The sequence below is a fragment of the Pteropus alecto genome, unplaced genomic scaffold (assembly GCF_000325575.1).
Source record: "Pteropus alecto unplaced genomic scaffold, ASM32557v1 scaffold113, whole genome shotgun sequence".
Taxonomy (NCBI): domain Eukaryota; kingdom Metazoa; phylum Chordata; class Mammalia; order Chiroptera; family Pteropodidae; genus Pteropus; species Pteropus alecto.
Genome location: NW_006433949.1, coordinates 999,770 through 1,019,737, shown reverse-complemented (window position 1 = coordinate 1,019,737; position 19,968 = coordinate 999,770). Strand labels below are relative to the sequence as shown.

General features: G+C 53.9%; 2 protein-coding genes across 2 annotated transcripts in view; one reads left to right on the top strand and one right to left on the bottom strand.

Annotated features, from left to right (window-relative positions):
- SDS (serine dehydratase) lies at positions 1-5,195 on the top strand. Its single transcript, XM_006908579.1, has 7 exons — positions 1-153; positions 504-543; positions 734-873; positions 975-1,066; positions 1,847-2,071; positions 4,128-4,252; positions 4,987-5,195. The coding sequence occupies exons 1-7, from the start codon at positions 1-3 to the stop codon at positions 5,193-5,195; spliced, it is 984 nt and encodes a 327-aa protein (XP_006908641.1).
- A 1,878-nt stretch (positions 5,196-7,073) lies between these two features.
- PLBD2 (phospholipase B domain containing 2) overlaps positions 7,074-19,968 on the bottom strand; it is a 23,561-nt gene continuing 10,666 nt past the window's right edge. Inside the window, exons 4-12 of the mRNA XM_006908578.3 lie at positions 19,283-19,383; positions 18,840-19,054; positions 13,852-13,949; positions 11,617-11,777; positions 10,873-10,968; positions 10,539-10,610; positions 9,832-9,984; positions 9,079-9,241; positions 7,074-8,860 (exon numbers count right to left, since the gene is read on the bottom strand). Of these exons, the coding sequence (XP_006908640.1) occupies positions 8,693-8,860; positions 9,079-9,241; positions 9,832-9,984; positions 10,539-10,610; positions 10,873-10,968; positions 11,617-11,777; positions 13,852-13,949; positions 18,840-19,054; positions 19,283-19,383 (1,227 nt within the window). The 3' untranslated portion in view covers positions 7,074-8,692. The remainder of the gene's footprint in view (positions 8,861-9,078; positions 9,242-9,831; positions 9,985-10,538; positions 10,611-10,872; positions 10,969-11,616; positions 11,778-13,851; positions 13,950-18,839; positions 19,055-19,282; positions 19,384-19,968) is intronic.

Genomic DNA, 19,968 nt, shown 5'->3' with positions numbered 1-19,968 from the left:
ATGACTTCCAGAGAGCCTCTGCATGTGAAGACCCCCATCCGCGGCAGCATGTCCCTGTCCAAAGTGGCCGGCACCAGCGTCTATCTCAAGATGGATAATGCCCAGCCCTCAGGCTCCTTCAAGATCCGGGGCATCGGACACCTCTGCCAGATGGTACAGGACAGCTCTGGGAGAGGGTGGCCCGTCCCCTTGCTCCACAGAGCAGGACCAGTACCATGTGAAATCCAGGGAGTTCCAGGCTGGGCCCCGCTGACTCCTCACAATGCCTGAGCGCCCACCATCGGTGCTCCCTCTGGATAAGGGGTGCTCGTCACATGGGTCCCCCTCAGGGGCTGGTCCCAGAGCTTGCAGTTGCCAGCCTCTCCTCTCTCCCCTGAGCCAGTCTCTCTGGGGAAAGAAGGTGTCTGAGAGGTTAGGGCAGTAAGGAGAGTCCAGGGTAGTAAGGTGGAGCCCTGGGGCCGGCTGGGAGGTGGGCCTGACCCCCCACTCCCTTGTCTCCCCAGTGGGCTGAGCAAGGCTGTGAACATTTCGTCTGTTCCTCAGGTAAGTGGCCGGCACGCCAATTCCTGTCCTCTGCTGTATGTTCCTGCGCCAAACGCTGCACCCCTCTGGGCCCCGGTTTCCCCAGCCCAGGGGGAAGCCAGAGGCCACCTGGGGAGGGGGGTTCAGGCCCCCAAGGTCAGGCTCTCAGGTTCTCCCACACTGACACACTGTCCACTCCCCACCCCGGCAGCGGGCAATGCGGGCATGGCGGCCGCCTATGCCGCCAGGACACTGGGCATCCCTGCCACCATCGTCGTGCCTAGCACCACACCTGCTCTCACCATCGAGAGGCTCAAGAATGAGGGCGCCATGGTCCAGGTGGTGGGTGAGGTGAGTGCCGACTCAGGGCAGGGGTCACGGAGGGGCCCTGGTGGTGGAAGAGGGTCTCCCAGCCCCTCACCCTCTCTCGCCCCCTCCCTTTCATCCTCCAGATGTTGGATGAGGCCTTTGAGCTGGCCAAGGCCCTGGTGAAGAACAATCCAGGTTGGGTCTTCATCCATCCCTTTGATGACCCCCTCATCTGGTACGTGGAGCCCAGGGTCACCTGGTGTGGGTGGCATCCACTCCCTACAACACTGGGTGTGCACTCGCTGCAAGGCACATCATCACACCATTATGCGCAGCGGTGGTACCTGTGTGTGCACAGCATCACGTAGAAGCATGCACACGGGCATGCCAGCAGGTGCACGCACATATGTGCACTAAGGCTTGTGTTTCATGGCCATGAGCAAACACGCGAGCTCAGATACACAGCTGTTTGCAGTGTGTCTTCCCAGAAGCAGATCCCAAGACAAAGATTTCAGGGAAAGCAGTTTACTCGGGAGGTGATTCATCAGAGGAGTGGGGAAGTGAGGCAAGGAAGGAAGGGAGCCACTAACCGGGGCTCTAAGAGCCAGGTGACTGCTGTGGGCAGCTGGAGCTTCATCCCTTGGGAGGCGGGGGAGTCCCTGGGAGCCAGCATGGAACAGGAGCCAGAGATACCAGTTCATACACCAGCTCCCTTAGTTTTTAATTTGCACAGTTATTGGGTGAAGGATGTTCTTGGGGCGGTCATCTGTTGGCACTGCCAGTTGCCACATTCATAAACAGCTCCCATGGCCAGAGGAAGCCCTCAGGTAGAGATGCAGATGTTAGCAGCTGGAAATCAGGGTGGAGCTGGGGGAAGGGGACTAGCCCCAAAGCCCATCAGTGCTTGGGATGTGGACAAGTGAAGGGCACAAGTGGCATCTCCAGGCATCTCCAGACCCCGCCTGGTGTCTCTAGGAAGCCCGGCCCTGACCTGCCACCCTCCCCCACCCTCCAGGGAAGGCCACACTTCCATCGTGAAGGAGCTGAAGGAGACGCTGAGCGCAAAGCCGGGGGCCATCGCGCTGTCGGTGGGTGGCGGGGGCCTGTTGTGCGGAGTGGTCCAGGGTCTGCAGGAGGTGGGCTGGGGGGATGTGCCTGTCATCGCCATGGAGACCATCGGAGCCCACAGCTTCCATGCTGCCACAGCCGCCGGTGCGCTCGTCTCTCCTGGAACATGCGTGCACACTCACACACTTACACACACACACACTCACGGTGTGACATCCTACTCATCTGGGTCTGGCACCAGCCCTCACACTGCCGGATGGAGATGAAGGCCCTGGCTCAGCAATGGCTCCTTCAGGAATGGCGGCCTTCCTCCCCCGGCCTGCAGATCTTTCTCGGGGGTCCAGATCCAGCTGGAGCCAGAAGGCAGCACACAGAGTGAAAGTCACCAAGACCAAGAGGAGCCCAAAGGGCAGCCTGTGGCCGGTCGGTAATAACACCAGTAACGACCATTTAGATGGGCGGTAACGAGCACAAGTCTACACTCCAGGGCCCATCCAGGCACCTGTGGGACGGATTGTACCTGGTCTTCACAAACCACTCTGTGCATCTGGGCTGCCTTCAGTCCCATTTTACAGGTGAGGAAACTGAGGCTTTGGTCATTTTTCCAGAGTCACACAGTCAGTGAATGATACGGCTGGGGCTGAGCCCAAGTCCGTGACTATATACCACGCATGTCACACTTCCTCATACAAAAAGTCTACATTAATCGTTTATTAAGTTCCGCTGTGGCAGGGTTTTTGCACGCCTCATTAATTTCCCAGCCATTTACTGAGCCCCTGATATGTGCAAGATGCTGTCTGATCCCGGGGAGAAGGAGGTGAATAAACACAGCTCCTGCTCCCAAGGAGTCCATACCCCAGCCCCAAACCCTTGACACGTGGCATTTAACTGAGGTTAGGTTTGGCGCTTTATACAGGAGCCCAAAATAACAGCAACTTAAACAAAATTGAATTTTATTTCCTCTTTTATTAAAAAAAAAAAAAAAGTCTAGAGGTAGCCAGGGGCCCAGGTTCCTTGAGTTTATTCTCCACTATACTTATCATGTAACCTTATGGGCCAAAATAGCTGCTTAAGTGCCAGCTATCACACCCACATTCCATCTGGCAGGAAGGAGGAAGCAGGGCAGAAGCTATGCGCTCTCCCTTTAAAGACAGATTGCAATATTTCACTTACCTCTCATTGGCCAGAACTTAGTCACGTGGCCACACCTGCTGCAAGGGAGGCTGGGAAATGTTTTCCTCCCAGGTATCCATGTGTGCAGCTAGAATAAATATTGGGTAGACAAGTCTCTGCCACAGGTAGAGAAGACTGAGTCCAGGTAAGAACTTCTGGATTCCTGAGTCCAGCCCCCCGGTGCTACCGTGTTGACCTCTGATCTCACAGTATTGAGGTTGAAGAAATAATCGTTGAGCATCTACTATGGGCCACATGGTAAGCTAAGGACTAAGGTGGTCCAGGCACAGAGATGCTCATGGGCGAGTCGGGAGACGAGCTGGGAATAGAATCAGTGATCACTCGGTGAGGCTGGGGAGAAAGGGAACGGTGGTTATGAGTACAGGCCCTGGAGTTAAATGGATCCTGCTCACAGCCACAGCACAACCGCTCCCTAGAAGTGTAACCTTGAGCAAGTGACTGCATACTCTCTGCCTCAGTTTTCCCTTCTATGAAATCGAGCCAGCTAACAATAAAAATGTTTGCGAGAATTAATAAAGCTTGTGAAGTGCTCGGCGCCCAATGTGTTCTCAGGAAGTGGTCACTGTGTGTTATGGGAAGCCGAGGATTCCACATGGGGCCAGGGGACTGAGTGCTCCCCCTGGAGGATCCCTCGGAGGGGGCGGCCTTCATCCTGAGCCCCGAAGGACAGGGTGGGGCTTGGGCAGGCCCAGCGGTGCTAAGCTTAGTGAGGGAGGGTTAGGCAGGTTAGGTGACAACCTGAAGGGAGAGCCGGAGTCCTGTCAGGGAACCGCAAGGGGGCCTTTCAGGCATCTGTTCCTTAGTCATGCTGAACAGAAAATGCTGCTGCTCACTCCCACTCAAGCAATCTGTGCCTTATCAGAAGACCCCACTGTTTGGGAGCCCCCGGGACTTTCCATGCCCACGGACCCCGGTCCCTGCCCCCTCTCACACCATCTTTTTCTCTCTCCCTCCCCATTCTGATCCCCGCTTCCCTCTCTCCCTCTCTCCCTCTCTCCCTGTTCCCCTGTTCCCATGGCCATGGCACCCCCCAGTGTTGCCAAGGCCCTGTGTGTGAAGACCGTGGGGGCTCAGGCCCTGAAGCTGTATCAGGAGCACCCCATTTTCTCGGAAGTTATCTCGGACCAGGAGGCTGTGGCCGCCATCGAAAAGTTTGTGGGTATGTGCCAGGTCCTTTCAAGACTCAATCTGCTGCTTCAGGAACTAAGCGGCTGCTCTTTGGTATGCCAAGGGAGTCCATCACTGCAAATCTTCCTCGCAGTTCCGTCTCCCATCCCTTCCTAAAACTTCCCATGAGTGAACTAATACGATGCGGTGGTAAAAATAGAAAGGTCGATGGCACAAATGAAGAAGTAAGCCTGATAACCATGACAGGAGGGAACACGGACTAAGTATTTAAAATGTTGATTCTGAGCTTCCTGGCAACCAGGGTAAAAAAGGAAAGGATAGATGTCCATGGTGGATTCAGAAGTGGGTCTGTAAACTAGGTTGGACTCTTTCTGGGTTCAGCCTAGGATAGGGTTGGCGCACACGCATGCGCACACAGTAGGAATTTATCATGCTACCTAATTCTCTTGTACCGGCAGCTGGTTTGGCTAATCAACTATGGCGCACTTACTCAGAAGATGCCTCAGAATCCTTCTCAAGACAGTGCTCAGACAATCACAATCATTTTATCAGAGTTAGCACTCATAATGAAGCCTAGCCCCGGCTCAGGGCTTGGAAGGTCAAGCCATGGTAATGATGGAAGGTTTGGTCCAGGACCTGAGTCGGTGGCCAGGGCTGACTGAGAGCGGATTGGCTCATTACCCCTAAGCTTTACCAACAGCCCAACAGTTCCCTTGCACCCTGCGGAACTCAGGCCGCGCCCTCACCGCACCCTCTCCCTGGCAGATGACGAGAAGATCCTCGTGGAGCCCGCCTGTGGGGCAGCCCTGGCAGCAGTCTACAGCCACGTGGTTCAGAAGCTGCAAGGAGAGGGGAAGCTCCATGCCCCGCTGTCCTCCCTCGTGGTCATCGTCTGCGGGGGCAGCAACATCAGCCTGGCCCAGCTGCAGGCCCTCAAGAAACAGCTGGGCATGAAGAACGGGCTGCCCAAGTGAGGCCCTTCCCGCCTTGCGTCCCCTTCCCTACCTGGGAGACGCCTGGAGGGCCTGGAGTTTTATCCAGCGCCTCGTTGTACATATTACTCTTGTGTCTGCGAGTCTGCGGCCGGGCCAGCACCTTCATGTCCCCATGAGCCCACCATGCGGAGGAGCCGATGATCACGGATGGAGGCAGGTCAGCAGCCTATGAGGCTGTGAACTGAACCTCTGCTGTGTGACCGCTGTCACCATCCTCAGCCACCCCTGCTAGGGTGACAACCACCTACATGTAATGCACCAGGTCCCCAGAGCAGGGTGGGTGGGAGAGATTGGGACCACAGCAGGATGCACTACCTCTGAGCCATGTGTCCCCGCCCCAGGCTTTCTCCCTGGGAAGGCCGACAGGGCCTCGGTCCAGGGTCAGGGAACCAGCTCGTCCTTCCTTCCAGAAGCCCAACCCTGCCCTCACTCGTTTTTCTAATGTGAAAACTTTTTCAGTGAAAAATATGTATTTATGAAAGATCCTTCGAGTTTTTCCATCATCACCGTCTTCTTCCCCCACCTTCCACCCCATCACACCTGCTCTTGGCCTCGGCACTCAACAGTGAGCACTCCTATCCCCCACACGCGACCCCCAGGAACCCTGGGCCCCCACCTGGAACTCAAGACCTCCACCCAGCAGGATCTGCCTGCCAGGGGCAGGAAGCTGGTGAGGGAGGTGGCGCTGAACAAGAGGCCTGGGCCCGGACCAGCTGGGAGGCAGACGAGGCCAACCTCATTCTGATGGGAAGTCCTTCCCAGTAACAGAAAGATGTAAGCGCAGAACCCCGAAGAGCAGGGCAGTGAGCCCCTCACTCCTGGGGGTATGTAAACTGACCCTGGACAATCATCTCAGGGACGGGGAAGGAGTGCACTTGAAGTCAGTGTCACGCAAACCCTCTAATACGTGAAACCCTTTGCTCCCACGAAGAGTGCGTGCTGAAGCCAGCACAGGAAAGAGGCACTGCTGGGCTGTCTCGCAGCCCTGGAGGGGACCCCATCACCACTCGGGAACACCCCTGCACCACCTAGAGCAGCCCCCAGGGCACTTTGTTGAATCCCCAAGTTCAAAGTAAAGCTCGAGGCCACTCTAACTTCTCAAGACATCACGCAGATGGGCAGAGGCTTGCAGAGACCTCCACCACCACCCCAAAAGAGCAAGGGCGGTGAGATTTAAGGGGGAGATTGAAAAACCCACCTCAAGCCCACACCAGCCACAGGCCTACCTAGTACTTTCCACATGTACTTTCAACACCCAGGGGACGGGACACCAAGGAAGGGCTGACAGGGGTGGGAAATCACCACTGTGGATCCAGAATTGTTCCTGGGGATAGAGCGGGACCGAAATGGTACCCAGTTCAGGAAAACCTCTTCAGAGCACAGCTGCTTCCAGCTTCCACTGTCCTGCCTGCGTCAGGCATGAAAACCCCCAAGAGGCCAGGCAGATACCTCTGCCCACTACAGGAGCCGAGGCACTGTGGGCTGAGGACTGGCCAGCTGGGCAGACACCTATCCTTCAGGGAAGGGCAGGAGCCACAGATAAGCCTGCAGCTGCCATTTTGAAGCTGAGGATTGTGGGAAACTCCCAGTGCACAGGTGCCGAGAGAAGCTGCCTTTCTGACAGTCTCTGCCAAAGTGGGTCCTGCCTTTGCTGGGTCAGCTGAAGCCCCAATGGGGGGCCATGTGCATGATACCCACCACACCCCACCCCGCCATACTCTGTTCAGAATCACCTTGGCTACCTGACTGTCCCACCTTCCAGAAAGCAGACGGGGCCAGAATTATTCTAGGGAACAGACTAAGGTTGCCCCTTGCTGAGCCTCCCACCCTTGCTTTATTCCCTCCAGAGCATTTATCAACAGCTTACGCACCTATTTTATTTATTTTGTTGACTATCTCCCCAATGTAAACTTTACAAGAGCAGATTTTTTGGTATCTTTCGTTACAAGGTATCCACGGGACTTTAGAACAGTGCCTGGCATGTACTACATATTCAGTAATACTTGTTAATGAATGTTGAGTGTGTGAGGCCCCGTGTGAGCTGCGTCGCAGCCACCACTGCAGCGAATCCTGCCCCAGGTAAGTGCTGACCACATCTCCTCGTTTTAGAGATGAGGTACCCGAGACCCAGAGAGGATAAGTCCCATAGCTAGTAAGAGGTGGAGACAGGATTCGAACCCAGGTCTCCGAATCCAAGGATGTGCTTTCCTCTCCCCAGGCACGTAGCACTGGGCGAGTCCTGTCTCCAATGTAGGTTTCTGAGAATAAACAGATGGGGAGGCGCTCTGTTTTGTGTTTATCTGTACCCCGCAGTAGGACTTGGCAAGGTCTTGGTGGTTAACAGGGTCCTGAAATAGGACCCAGAACAAAGTAGGTGCTCAATAAACATATGGACAGACGGATGGATGGATAGATGGATGGATGATGAACACATAAAAAGATGGACAGATGAATGGATGAATGGGTCGATAGATGGGTGGATGGATGGTTGGATGATTGGAAAACATGGATGTTCAAATGGGTAAATGTATGGGCAGGATCAGATGGATGGATGCATGTACAGACGGATGATGGGTGGGTAGGTTGGCAAATAAATGGATGGACAGACAGAAGGATGGACAGGAAGATGCATGGGAGGCGGGTGCAGGCCTGAAACTTGAGAGGAGAAAAGGCGTGGTCCCGGCCTCACCCACGGCCCCAGAAAGCACAGCACAGGGGCCACAGCCTCTCTCATTTAATGGCGACACAGCCTGCAATCTGGCTCCTGTGGCGGGGAAGCTGTGGGCGCTGCCCCGAGGCCCGGGGCGAGGCCAGGTTCCGTGGTGGGAGCGAGGCTGGAGCATGTGGGCTGCCACCCCTTCCTGCGTGCCCCTGGAGGGAGGACACGCAGGCCCCTCCAGCCACAAGTCATCAGAAACTTTGGTTTTTGTTTGAGTTTCTGTCCTTGAGGAAGCTGCCCAGAACGGGAAATGGGGAGCTGCTCCCCAAGGCAGCAGAGGGGCTGGGGCTGGTGTCTGGGAGGAACGACTCCAACAGCAGGTAACGCCCAGATCTCGGGGGGCTGAAACTCCACAAGCTCCAGAGCCACTGGCAGGAATGATGCCAGGAGGGAGGAACCAGACAGGCCCCTCCTGCCCCACTGCGGGCTCTGGAACCTGATCCCTCGGGACGGGGCCCAGGGTGGGAGAGAGAGCAGCAGGGAGAACGGGGAGAGAAACACGGACAAGAGATGACAGTCGCAGAGGGGGCACTCACCCACTTCGGGGGAGAGGGTCAGTTCTGGGCCCCATCAGGTCCCCTGCCCCACCCAGGAGGAGACACCAAGACGAGCGTGAACCTGGCAGACCCAGGTCCTGGCTTTCGGCACAGCAGGGGCAAAGGCCACGGAGGGAGTGGGCAGGAGGTCACTGCGGCAGCCGGCAGGGTGGCCCTGCTGTGTCAGCAGGCGCAGAAGGCAGCAGGGCAGAGACGGTGCCTCAGTCCCACCAGACCTCGATGGGCGAGAACTTCCAGAGGTCGGGCTGGCCCATGTGCAGCAGGCCGCTGAAGGGCGAGGTGCTCCACTGGAAAGGCGGCAGCTGGTCCCACGTGGGGCCACTGGCTGCCAGAAAGCGCAAGGCCTTGGCCAGCGCCGCGCTAGTCACCTGGGGGCCGGGGCAGAGCAGGCTGCTGAGTGGCCACCCGGGCTGGGCTCCAAGCTGACCCCACCCAGCGGGCTCTGGCGCCCGCCCTAACTTGGACTCAGCCACAGCTCCGTTCAGACCTTGCCCTGCCATCTGCACTGACTGTGGCCTTCACCCCATCCTCTCCCTGGCGAGGACGCTGACCACGCCCACCCGCAGGCCCTGGGGTAGGGCAGCACCTTCACATCGATGCCCCCATGGGAACGCTGGCTCAGGGCCTGGAAGGGGTAGGAGCCGTTGGCTGGGTTGAGGTCGGAGCGGGCCGAGATGGCGTTCTCCCCGTTGGGCTGCGGGCTGCAGCTTTTGCACAGTGACAGCGGGTCGTGCAGGAAGTCATTGTACCTAGGTGCGGGAAGAGAGGGGCCACCAGTCGTGCTGGGAAGCGGAGGCCAAGAAGGAGACGGCCACCTGCTCTCGTGTGCCCGGACCCCTCCCACTGCTGGGGTCCCTCGCCCCCTCACCTCTGTCATCCCATCCTCGTCATTCGGACCTCCACCCGGGCATCCCTCCTTTGGGGCCCCCGTCCCAAGTCAGGCTAGAGACCCATCTTGTCCGCTTAAAGCACTTCTGGGGACGCATACAGTCCTGGTTACACATCCGCATCAGCGTGAGTGCCTGATGGATTCCTACATCTCCACAGGACAGGGTGCCCCCTGAGGACAGTGGGGGACAGGCTTTGTGCCTTCGTCTCCAATACCAAGCACAGTGCCCAGCACAGGGTGGTCGGTCACTCAGCAGCGGCTCAGCATCCTCACGTGTACCATGCAGGTGGCAAAGGACTCGCGCTGAGCGAGGTCACGGCACTGCTGCGCCAGCTGTGACACACTGTCACCCTCCCCTGCCGGCCCCCGGGCTTCCTGTGAGGGTGACTGCGTCACAGCGAAGCACAGAGGGCGCCGCCTGTGAATCCGGGCTCACCGTCCCCCACGCACCTCATGAGCTGCATCATGGAGCCCACGTCCCGCACCAGCGACTGGTTCCGCTGGAAGATCTGGGCCCGGGGGCTCCCGTCGTAGGAGAACCAGTCCCCATACTGGGCCACCAGGTCCTGCATCCCACTGGCATTGAACACACTCTCAAAGGACCTGCCGGGGAGGAGGACGGTCACTCACGACCGTCACTGACCTCACCTGGCCGTGGCCAGGGGCGCGCTGAAGCCCTGACAGTCGGGAGGGCGATAAAAACGCCTTTTGTTTGCGCTGGGGCGTGGCTTGGGGGGGTAGCCAAGCTTGGGCTCCGGGGGTCCAAGAGACATGGCTTCACATGCTGCCCTCATCACTGACCAGCTATGGGACCCCGGGCAAGTTAGGCACTCTCCCAGGGCCTTGGTTCATCGTCTGTGGCGTGGGAACGGGCGCTGTGGCGAGCACGTGCGGTGGTTGTAGGATCAAATGCCAGAACCCACGGAAAGCACAGTCCGCGTCAGGTGACGGGGTGCAGGCCAGCTAAAGCGGAGCCCGCTGGGGAGCCACGCAGGGGTCAGTACCTGAGACGGGCCACCCCCATCACACTGCTGTGGGTACAGACTGGGTGGTCACACGGATGCTGATCTAAGCCCCACGACTGTACCCCAAACCTGCCAAGGGAGAGCTGAGCCAGGCGTGGAGCAGATACGGGACGGGGCGGGGGGGACACATACGGTATGTTGTAGCTGGCCCAGTAGGTCTTCTGGTAGAGCTCTGAAGTCTTGTCGGCCACCACCACCATGCCCCTGGGACCAGGAGAGATGCGGCGGGAGCAGTGAGAACCGGGGCCCGTGTGGGCCCTGCCCTGCTCAAGGACCTCCGCTGGCTCCCACTGCCTGGAGGCAGACGACGGCCTGGAGCTCAGCCCAGTCGGGGCGGCCTTCTCTCCCAACCTCGCCTCCCTTAGATCTTCCCGGCCTGCGCACATGTCAGCACACCTGCCGCACACCTTTACCTGGGCAGTCCCCTCTGCCCGGGGCGCCCTGCCCCACCTTCCAGGGTACTCACGGGATCTGCTCCAGGATGGTGAGCACCCCGCTCCCAGGGCTGGGCCCACCGGGGACGAACGCCTTGTAGTCCACAATCATCCACTGGTTGTTATACCTGCCGAGCCCGGGGAGGGAGGACTGAACAGACCCCGGGGCCACAGCCCCAGCAGCCCCCTGCCCCCAGCGCTCCACACAGCCAGGAATCACGGGGCACGGTGGCCTGGGGCTGTCTGGCCATCTGACTGTCACTCTGGTACTGCAGCTTGACCAGCTGTCCTCAAGCTCTTCTCCCATCGTGTGGTTGGCGTGCTCCAGAGGACTCTGGCCCCCTGCTGCTTACTGGGACAAAGGTCACCTCTGCCTGGCAGTCGAGGACCCTGTACTATCCAGGTTTGGTGTCTCTGATTCACGGGGTCCTCATCCGCCCATGTCCACCTCCTCGGATGGAACCTCCTCACTGTCCCCAGAGCTCAAGTTCCAAATTCTCTTTCTGTCCTTCCTCTGGGGACCTTTCCCTGGGTGGAGGAGCGGGTAAGGGAGGGGCAAATGCTTTCCCTCCCTGAGCCTCAGTTTCCCCATGTACAAAACAAGAGAGGGGACTCTAGGACTCCTTCCGACTCTACTGAAAATCTGTGAAAGGGCTCTGCCGAGGGTGTGGGGTGTGTGGCCCTGGTGCCACATTAGGTCCCCTTGGGTCTGAGGATTAGGGGAAGGTTGGTCCATTTCTTGGGTGGGGAGGCCACAGTGCCAGGAGCCCACTCACGTGCCACTGTTGAACGTCTTGAAGACATCCGCCCAGGTGGCCCCGTCCACGGCCAGGCGGTTGGCCAGGGTGTTGCGCAGCCACTCCATCACACAGCCCTCGGGCTTCACGTACTTCCACAGGTCCCGGTTCCTGTTGCCTATGGTGGTCTCCAGTGTCACCTGCGGGGGGCGCTGCGTTGAAGGGCCACCTGACGTATGGCCGGGCCTGCTGCCACCACTGGCAGAGTGCTGCTCCAGCCGCGGTTCATACAGTGACTATTTAAGTTTTGAAACTTCACGTTCTAGTTCAAGTGCATGGTCCTCGCCAGTCTCTTGCATGAGCATCGAGGGGGATTCATGATCATGCGTCCAGCTTTGCCAGGGGGAAGAGCCACTGAAGAGCCCAGGGCGCTGCTCCTAGGGACCCGCGCCTCCCACCAGGTCGGTCAACTCTCCCCAGAGGCGGCAGCCCGTTTCTACCCCTTCCTCGTGGTTTCGCAGGGGAAACTGGGTGGCTTGAGGCTGTTAGCCTGGCAGACTATTATAATCTCAATAAACTTGTGGTCCTCCCGGGAAAAACATAGCATGACTATTAATGCCCCTTCATACTGAGAGGTAAACTGAGGCCCGAAGAAGCTAAGAGACTTTCCAAAGGTCATGGCCGGTAAGTGGATGGGCCAAGATTCGATCCCCAAACTTCCAGCTCTTAAATCAGTGCTCGTTCTCCTATGGCAGGATATTAGCATGCTTCTCCCTTTCTCATACAACGCTGGAAAACAGCTAAAAGACAGCGCTAGCCACAAACGTGATGTTCCCAAGAGGAATCTATCAAGCGAGCCTCCGAGTGGCCAAGCCCAGGCAGGAACAGCTCCTTCCACTCCCTCCCGCTGTCCTTTCCTTGTCACTCGACCGGCTGCTCTCAGCATCCGAAACCGTGGCCAGGAGTCAGACTAGTCCGGCCTCCAAAGCCCCCGGGAGCAGCTTCCTCTCTCTATGGCAGGGGAGTTTTTAACTCAGGGAGTCCGCACGGGCTTGGATGGGGAAAACATTCTATCTTTAGTTCCACTGACATCCAACTGAAGTCCAGCCTCTCCTTCCGCTGTTAACGCAGGTGACATGCCACAGAGGTACTGGCGGTACCTGAGACCGCCGCTGACAGAAATCACAGATGTTTTCCCCACAGACGACAGGGTTGCATATATCGCAAAGCATCGTTTGTGTTCCTCGTTACTTCTAAATGATGGGAGGTGGCACACCTGCCACCAGAGCTTGTAATGTAATGTGCTAATAAAGCAGCACATGTATTTCAAGTCGACTTGTACAGTATTTTGATAAACACATTTCGGTATAATTGGTTTCCTTTCTAATCCCACATATTTTGCTTTACGCACTTAAAAACATTCTGGGAAGAGGCTCACAGCTCCCCAGATGGCCACGGGGGTCTGGGAAACAAAACCAGTTCAGGACCCGGATAGAAGGTAAACTGTCCACCTGTAAATTTCACTGTCCTCTCCATGGCTTCAATCCGCTGTCCCCACTCCAGAGTGCAGCACGGGGGTCCCGTTGGCCACTGCCTGGTCTTCTCATGCCTCTTTCAACTTAAGGAGACCAAACCCCACACTCCCCTCTAAAAACTAATAGAAAAGAGCCCTTCCTCACTCCCCTCCCCCTCTCCCCAGGGAATTCGCGGTTTCTGCCCAAGTATCTTTTTTAAAGCCATGTTTTTCCTTCTTTGCAGCGTTGCCCTGGCGATCACAGGCCTCACTGGCTCCACGACGGGTGCCAGGGACAGATTTCTAAACGAGTTTGGACCCCGGCCAGGAAAACCGATAAAAACATCATAAACAACATTTATTCAGAAGACCTGGCTAGATTAGAGGGGTTTTGTGGAAAGCAAGAGAGAGGGCAGTATTTTAGAGCAAGGTCGTGCGGGAGAGGGACAGTTTATCCTAAATACGTAAGAACAGAAGGAGGCCATTGAGGTCAAGGATATTACATAAGGGCCCCGAGACCAGGGACTTCTGAGGAGCTGCGTCGCAGTGCAGAGCCCCAGGCTGGCTGCAGGTTTTGGAGGCCTGGGAATCTGCATTTTATGCCCCCCCCCCAACACACACACACAAACCCCACCGGCGTCCAAGCACCAGCACGGGAGAATGGGCCTTGTCCCTGGGATGGCGATGGGAGCCGTGCCCAACTGCCCACCCGGGGAGAAGCAGCCCCGGGAGAAAGAGAGGTGACACGGAGGGGGACTCACCAGCCCAGTGCCCAGGACGTAGAAGTCGTCACAGGAGAAGATGGTGCCGGGATAGGACGAGAAGACCAACTTGTTGCCAGGAGCCAGGGGAGAGTCCTCTGTGGGGAGGGCGTGCTGGGTTAGGGGGGTGCTGGTCACGCAAGCCCATGTGGGGCCCGGGCACCCCCACCCAACGAGCCTTGGGAGCCTGGGGAGCAGCAGGCCGCAGAGGATGCCCCCATGCCTGCTTTTCCATGTAGCCTACTACGTATTCGATGTGCGTGTGTGCGTGTGTGTGTGTGTGTGTGTGAAAGTGAATAGCAAAACACGTATCTATTTTTGTAGTGCCTTTTCGGCTTTCCCTTTTCTTTTAAATTGCAAAGACCTATTGTAAAAACGATAACTCAGAGGGTGATACCTAGAAGTCTAAGAGTGTGAGCTTTATTTGGGGGTAGGGAGAGTTTTCCACCAGCTTTACTGAGGTATAATTGACAAATAAAAACGGTCTATAAAAAAAAGTCTGTATTTAAGGTATTCGATGTGATGATTTGATACATATATACATTGTGAAATGATGACCACAATCAAGCTAATTAACACATCTGTCACCTCATACAGTTTCCTTTCTGTGTGTGATGAGAACGCTTAAGATCTATTCTCTTAGCAGATTACAAGTATACAACACAGTATTGTTCATTATAGTTGCCCTGCTATACATTAGATCTCTAGAACTTACTTGTCTTCTAACTGGAAGCTTGCACCCTTTGAATAATACCCCCCACCATTTCCCCTACCCCTCACCTGACAACCATCATTCTCCTCTCTGCTTCTATGAGTCTGACTTTTTTAGATTCCACATATAAAGTGCGATCACACAGTATTTGTCTTTCTATGTCTGGCTTATTTCACTTAGCGTAATGTCCTCAAGGTCCACTCATGTTGTTGCAAATTTCCTTCCTTTTTTAAGGCTGAATAATATTCCATTGTGTGTGCATATGACATTTTCTTTATCCATTCACCCACTGAGGGACACTTAGGCTGCTTCCACATCTCAGCTATTGTGAATAACGCTGCAACGAACATGGAAATGCAAATATCAACTCAAAATACTGATTTCATTTCTTTTAGATAAACACCCAGAAGTGGGAATGCGGGGTCATACGTGAGCGCAAGCTTTGGGAAGAAGAGACCTAGGCAGAATTCCGGCCCAGCACCTTATTGTTTGGCCTATAGCAACTCACTTAGCCTTTCTGAGCCTCAGTTTCCTTATCTGCAAAATGGGTATGATAACCCCTCGTCTCCACACGGGGCAATCATAAGGATTTAATTTACAAGACCGCAGAGGTAAAGAGCTTCTAGCACAACAGTGGGCATGCAGTAGATGGGCCATAAAAAATAAAGAAAAGTATCGTATAACCAGAGAAGCACTTATCAGGTACAAGAGGTTCTGGGGTAGAGGTGAGGACAACTGAAGCTACTTCTAACCAACAAATAATTAGAAACAAAAAGCACAAAGTCACAACGAAACAGCCGAAGCCGGAAAGGCAAATAACATCGATGGCAGCTTTTGGGGGGCTGAAGGCAGAGTGAATTACGACTGATTTCTATTCCTTCTTTGGGCTCCATTACATTGGTAACATTCTACTGTGAACATGGATTGCCTACGTAATTTGTTTTAATTATTAAAAATTAGCAGAGGGCCAAAAGGTGGAAACAACCCACACCCCCATCAATAGATGGACCGATAAACGAACTGTGGTCTATCCATACAATGGAATATTACTCAGCCATAAAAAGGAATAAAGCACTGACATAGCATGGATAAGCCTTGAAAATACGATGCTCAGTAAAAGGAGCCACGCATAATAAAACTACCGTGTGATTCCATTTACACGACATGCCCAGAATATGCAAATTGCTAGGGGCTGGGCGAGGGGGAATGGGGACTGATTACTTAATGGGGACAGGTTTCTTTTTGGGGTGATGACCACGCTCTGGAAAACGATAAAAGTGGAGGTTGTACAACATTGTGGATGTACTAAACGTCACTGAATCTTTCACTTGAAAAGGGTTAATTATATGTCATGTGAATTTCATCTCAATAAAGTAAGTAAATAAAAATAAGACTACAACCAGAAAAAATTTTAAATGAATGCAGGTTTATATGAAGTTCTAAAACAGGCAAAACTAACCTAATGGGAAGGAAATCGAAGAGTGGTTGCCTGGGGGACGAGGGGGTTTGTGGAGATGAAAGCAAAGGGCAGAGGGAGCTTTCTGGGGTGATGGCGATGTTCTCTACCTTTACTGAGTTTCATGACTGCACATATGTTTGTCCAAACCCATCAAATTATACACGCTAAAACGTGTACGTAAGCTATCCATCAATAAAGCTAATAAACAGTCTAGGATGTCATTTCTCACCTGTCAGAATGGCAAAAATTGAAATGAACAACAACATCCAGTGCTGGCAAATTTGTGGCGACAGCTGACACCCTTGCGTACTGGTAGCAGGAGTGTAAATTGGCTCAATCAATTTTAGAGGCAATTTGGCTACACCTATCTAGAGACTAAAATCTTAATTACACCCATCTTTTAACCCGGCATTTCTACTAGGAAGCATCTCTGAGGGCCCTGTTGCTTGCTGGAAATGGCCCAAATCCTCGACTGGGAATGAGTTAAATTTTCATATCCAGCTGTTAAAAAGTGGACAGAACATGGCAATATCGAGAACTCTCCAAAGCCGGCTTGTTGAGCAAAAGGAGCAAGTTGCAAACAACCCAGGTGGTATGATCTATGTTTTTCAAAAACCCAGAAAACAAATGTTTTAGGGCCGTGAAGCTATCTGTATAATACTGCAATGGTGAATATATGTCATTGTGCGTTTGTCAAAATCCATAAAACTCTACTACACGAAGAGTGAACGTGAATGTAAACTCTGGACTTCTCGGCTGATATCTAACGCCTCGATGTTGGTTCACCAATTGTGACAAAGGTATCACACTAGTGCAAGATGTGAGTAACGGGAAAGCGAGAGGGGGGTACATGGGAACTCCGTACCAACTACTCAATTCACCTGTACACCTAAAGCTTTTCTAAAAGATAAGGTCTGTCAATAATTTAATTTGGTTTAATTTAATTTTTTTAGGCGAGGCAACCCTTGGTTGACCTCACGGATTGCAAGGAACTTGTCAGCTTACAGTCCCTTATTTTTTAAATTTTTTTATTTTTTACTCCTGCAGCACCTGGTTTTCCTAGGTGGTCTCCTATCGAAGTACTAACCAGGCTCGAACCTGCTTAGTTTCCGAAATCAGACGGGATCGGGCTCGAAGGTCTGTTCATTTTAAAAAGGTCTTTCTATACACATGTAAATGCATCCAAAAAATTCTAGATGGAGCCAGATCAAAATGGCAGTGGTTTCCTCCGAGGAGAAGTCTGGAATTTAGAAGGGTGTCAAGGGAGATGTATTTCTTCACCTGTTGCTAGAATTTGTGGCAATGAGTATGTATTCATGTATTACTAGTGTACTAAAAATAAATGAGAACAAATGAAAAATTGAGAAACATTTTTTAAAAGTCTAGGAAACAAAACATAACCAAACATTCAGAGAAATGATCTCTTGCGGGCTGTGGGGTGTTCGAGTGATTTTCATTGTGTGCATATGTTTTGCTGTTATTTTCCAATTTTCTATAACATTTATGTATGACTTCTGCAGGTTTTCAAAAAGATATTGAAGTGTTAATAGATATACAGCATTGAGGATGATAAATCTACGTATGGACAACAGCATGGATAACTTACAGAAGACACACACGGGCACATTCGGCACGTTTCCACTTACATAACATTCAAAATCAGACAGACCTAATCTGCGTACACTTTTCCATATTAACGTCAATTCAGAAGTTTACTTAGATTTAAATTAATGGCCATTAGGTTGTCTCCAAACCAGTATTGCAGGCGACATCCTTGGTCACACTCCCTGTGCAGAAACTGAAACGTTTCTGTAGAGACAGATCTGAGCCAGAGAATTACTGGGTCCTAAGAGTGACAGATTTCGAAGTTTATTAGGTGCGGGCTGGGTCCCTATTCTAAGTGGTTGTGCCAACTTCTGCTCCCATTAGCATTCAGTGAAAGTATTCATTTCCCCACCCTCTCGTCATCTCCTGGCGACATTAAGTTTTTAAGTTTGGCCAAAAAGGAGGTCCTGCAAATATTTGGCAACGGCTACTTCTGGGGTTGACACCGGGGGTAGGAATTGGGGGGAGGCGATATGGGGTATCTGGGCCTTACCTACAAAGATTTTACATTTGACAGAAAGAGTGCATGCCTGCATTACTCATGTAGCGGACTATTTGCAAAAATGGCTGTCATTCTGTATGTGCTTGCATCCACACCACTGCAAAGTGCCTCTGCAGTTCTTCGCCTCATTGACTGGGTCTATTTCCCCTTCTCTCAAATTTGAGCTGGTCACCTGACTTGTTCTGGGCATCAGAATGTTGTGCCAGTTTAAACTAGCCCTCATGATACCTTCCGCATTTCCCTGCCCAGATGTCACACGAACAAGCCTGCTCTAGCCCACTGGAGGACGAAAGACCCTGAAGCCCAGCTGTCCAAATCCCAGGCATGGGAATGAGACCATGCTAGGTCAGCCAGCTCACCCCAGCTGACCACAGAAGCATCAGTGATCCAGCCAAGATCAGCCAGGCCTCGCCCAGGACAACAAAACCACCCAGGTGACCCCTAGACATGTGAACAAAAACAAATGGTTGTGTTGTGTTTTAAGGTTTTGTTGTTTTAAATGTGGGGGTGATTTGTTATATGGCGTTAGTCAACTGATATACCTTGTAAAAAAAAAAACTAAAAGGAAATGAACATGTTAAAAATCAGACGAGCTGTTAAAATAGCCTTCAGTCACTGTGGTGTGCATGGGGCCAAGGCCACATCTCCTAGCACCCTGCCCTGTGCGCCCACGCCCACGCTCATGCACAGACACACCCACACCCACCCACCTTGGGGGCCTTGCCGGAACTGGAATGAGTACTTCTTGATGACACGCAGCATGTTCTGGTAGGAGTTCCAGGTGTTGTGGGCGACCAGGAGGTCACCGTGGCCGGGCAGCAGCTTGATGAGGGCGGAGCAGGAGCCAGCACCCAGGGTATGCCTGGTCTTGGTCTTGTTCAGGGCCAGCTCCAGGTCTTCCAGGTCCCCAGAGATCTGCAACAGGCTGAGGAGGGCCAGGGCGCCAGACGGTTACGCCTGCCCTGAGTGCTGTCACAGACCCATTTCACGGAGGAGAAAGCTGAGGCTCTGAGTGGCTGGTGACCATTCTGAGACCATGTAGCCCCAAAGTGGCAGAGCCACTCAGAATGGTCTCAGCTGGAACTCAGGTCTGTCTGCCTACGAGGTGTGTGGTCCTTTCCCCTACCCTGTCCACTCTGGGGGTGGCACTTACAGGAACCCCAAGGGTTTGATGGTGAACTTCCCAGTTGGAAAGGTCACACTGCCTTCATAGCTGTCCTCTAGGCCTTTCAGCTGCAGGAGGGTCAGCCGCACCTGGGGAGGGGGCAGAGGGCAGCGGGCAGAGGGAGGGTGAGGCCTCTCCCCCAGGCTCACACCTTCTCCTACAGTGGGAAGGGCTCTGGCCTGGGGATCCAGACAGAGCAGGAAAGGCACAGGTGTACCCTCCAGGCTCCAGCCAGCCTTGACCACCTCTTAACCATCACCCACCTCCATGCCAAGCACCCTCCTGCCTTCAATTAATTAACTGTGTGTCCCTGCCCTGTACCAACCCCCATGCTACTCCTACTTAAAAGCCCAGCTCAAAGCCCCCTCCTCCAGGAAGCCTCCCAGTCTGCCCTGGCCCACTGTTGAAAGCTCTCTGTTCTGAGTTTAGCTACTGGCTATGCTGCTGCCTCAGGGCACCTGTCTCATACCGCTGACTTCTCCCCACTGTTATTGTCATCGTTCTATAACCATGGAGTATCATCACTGTGTCCCCCACAGGGCCTTGGCCTGTGCTGGGCATACCCCAGGCACTTAGCACCTACAGGATGGATGGATGGATGGATGGATGGATGGATGGATGGATGGATGGATGGATGGATGGATAGATGGATAGATGGATGGATGGATGGATGG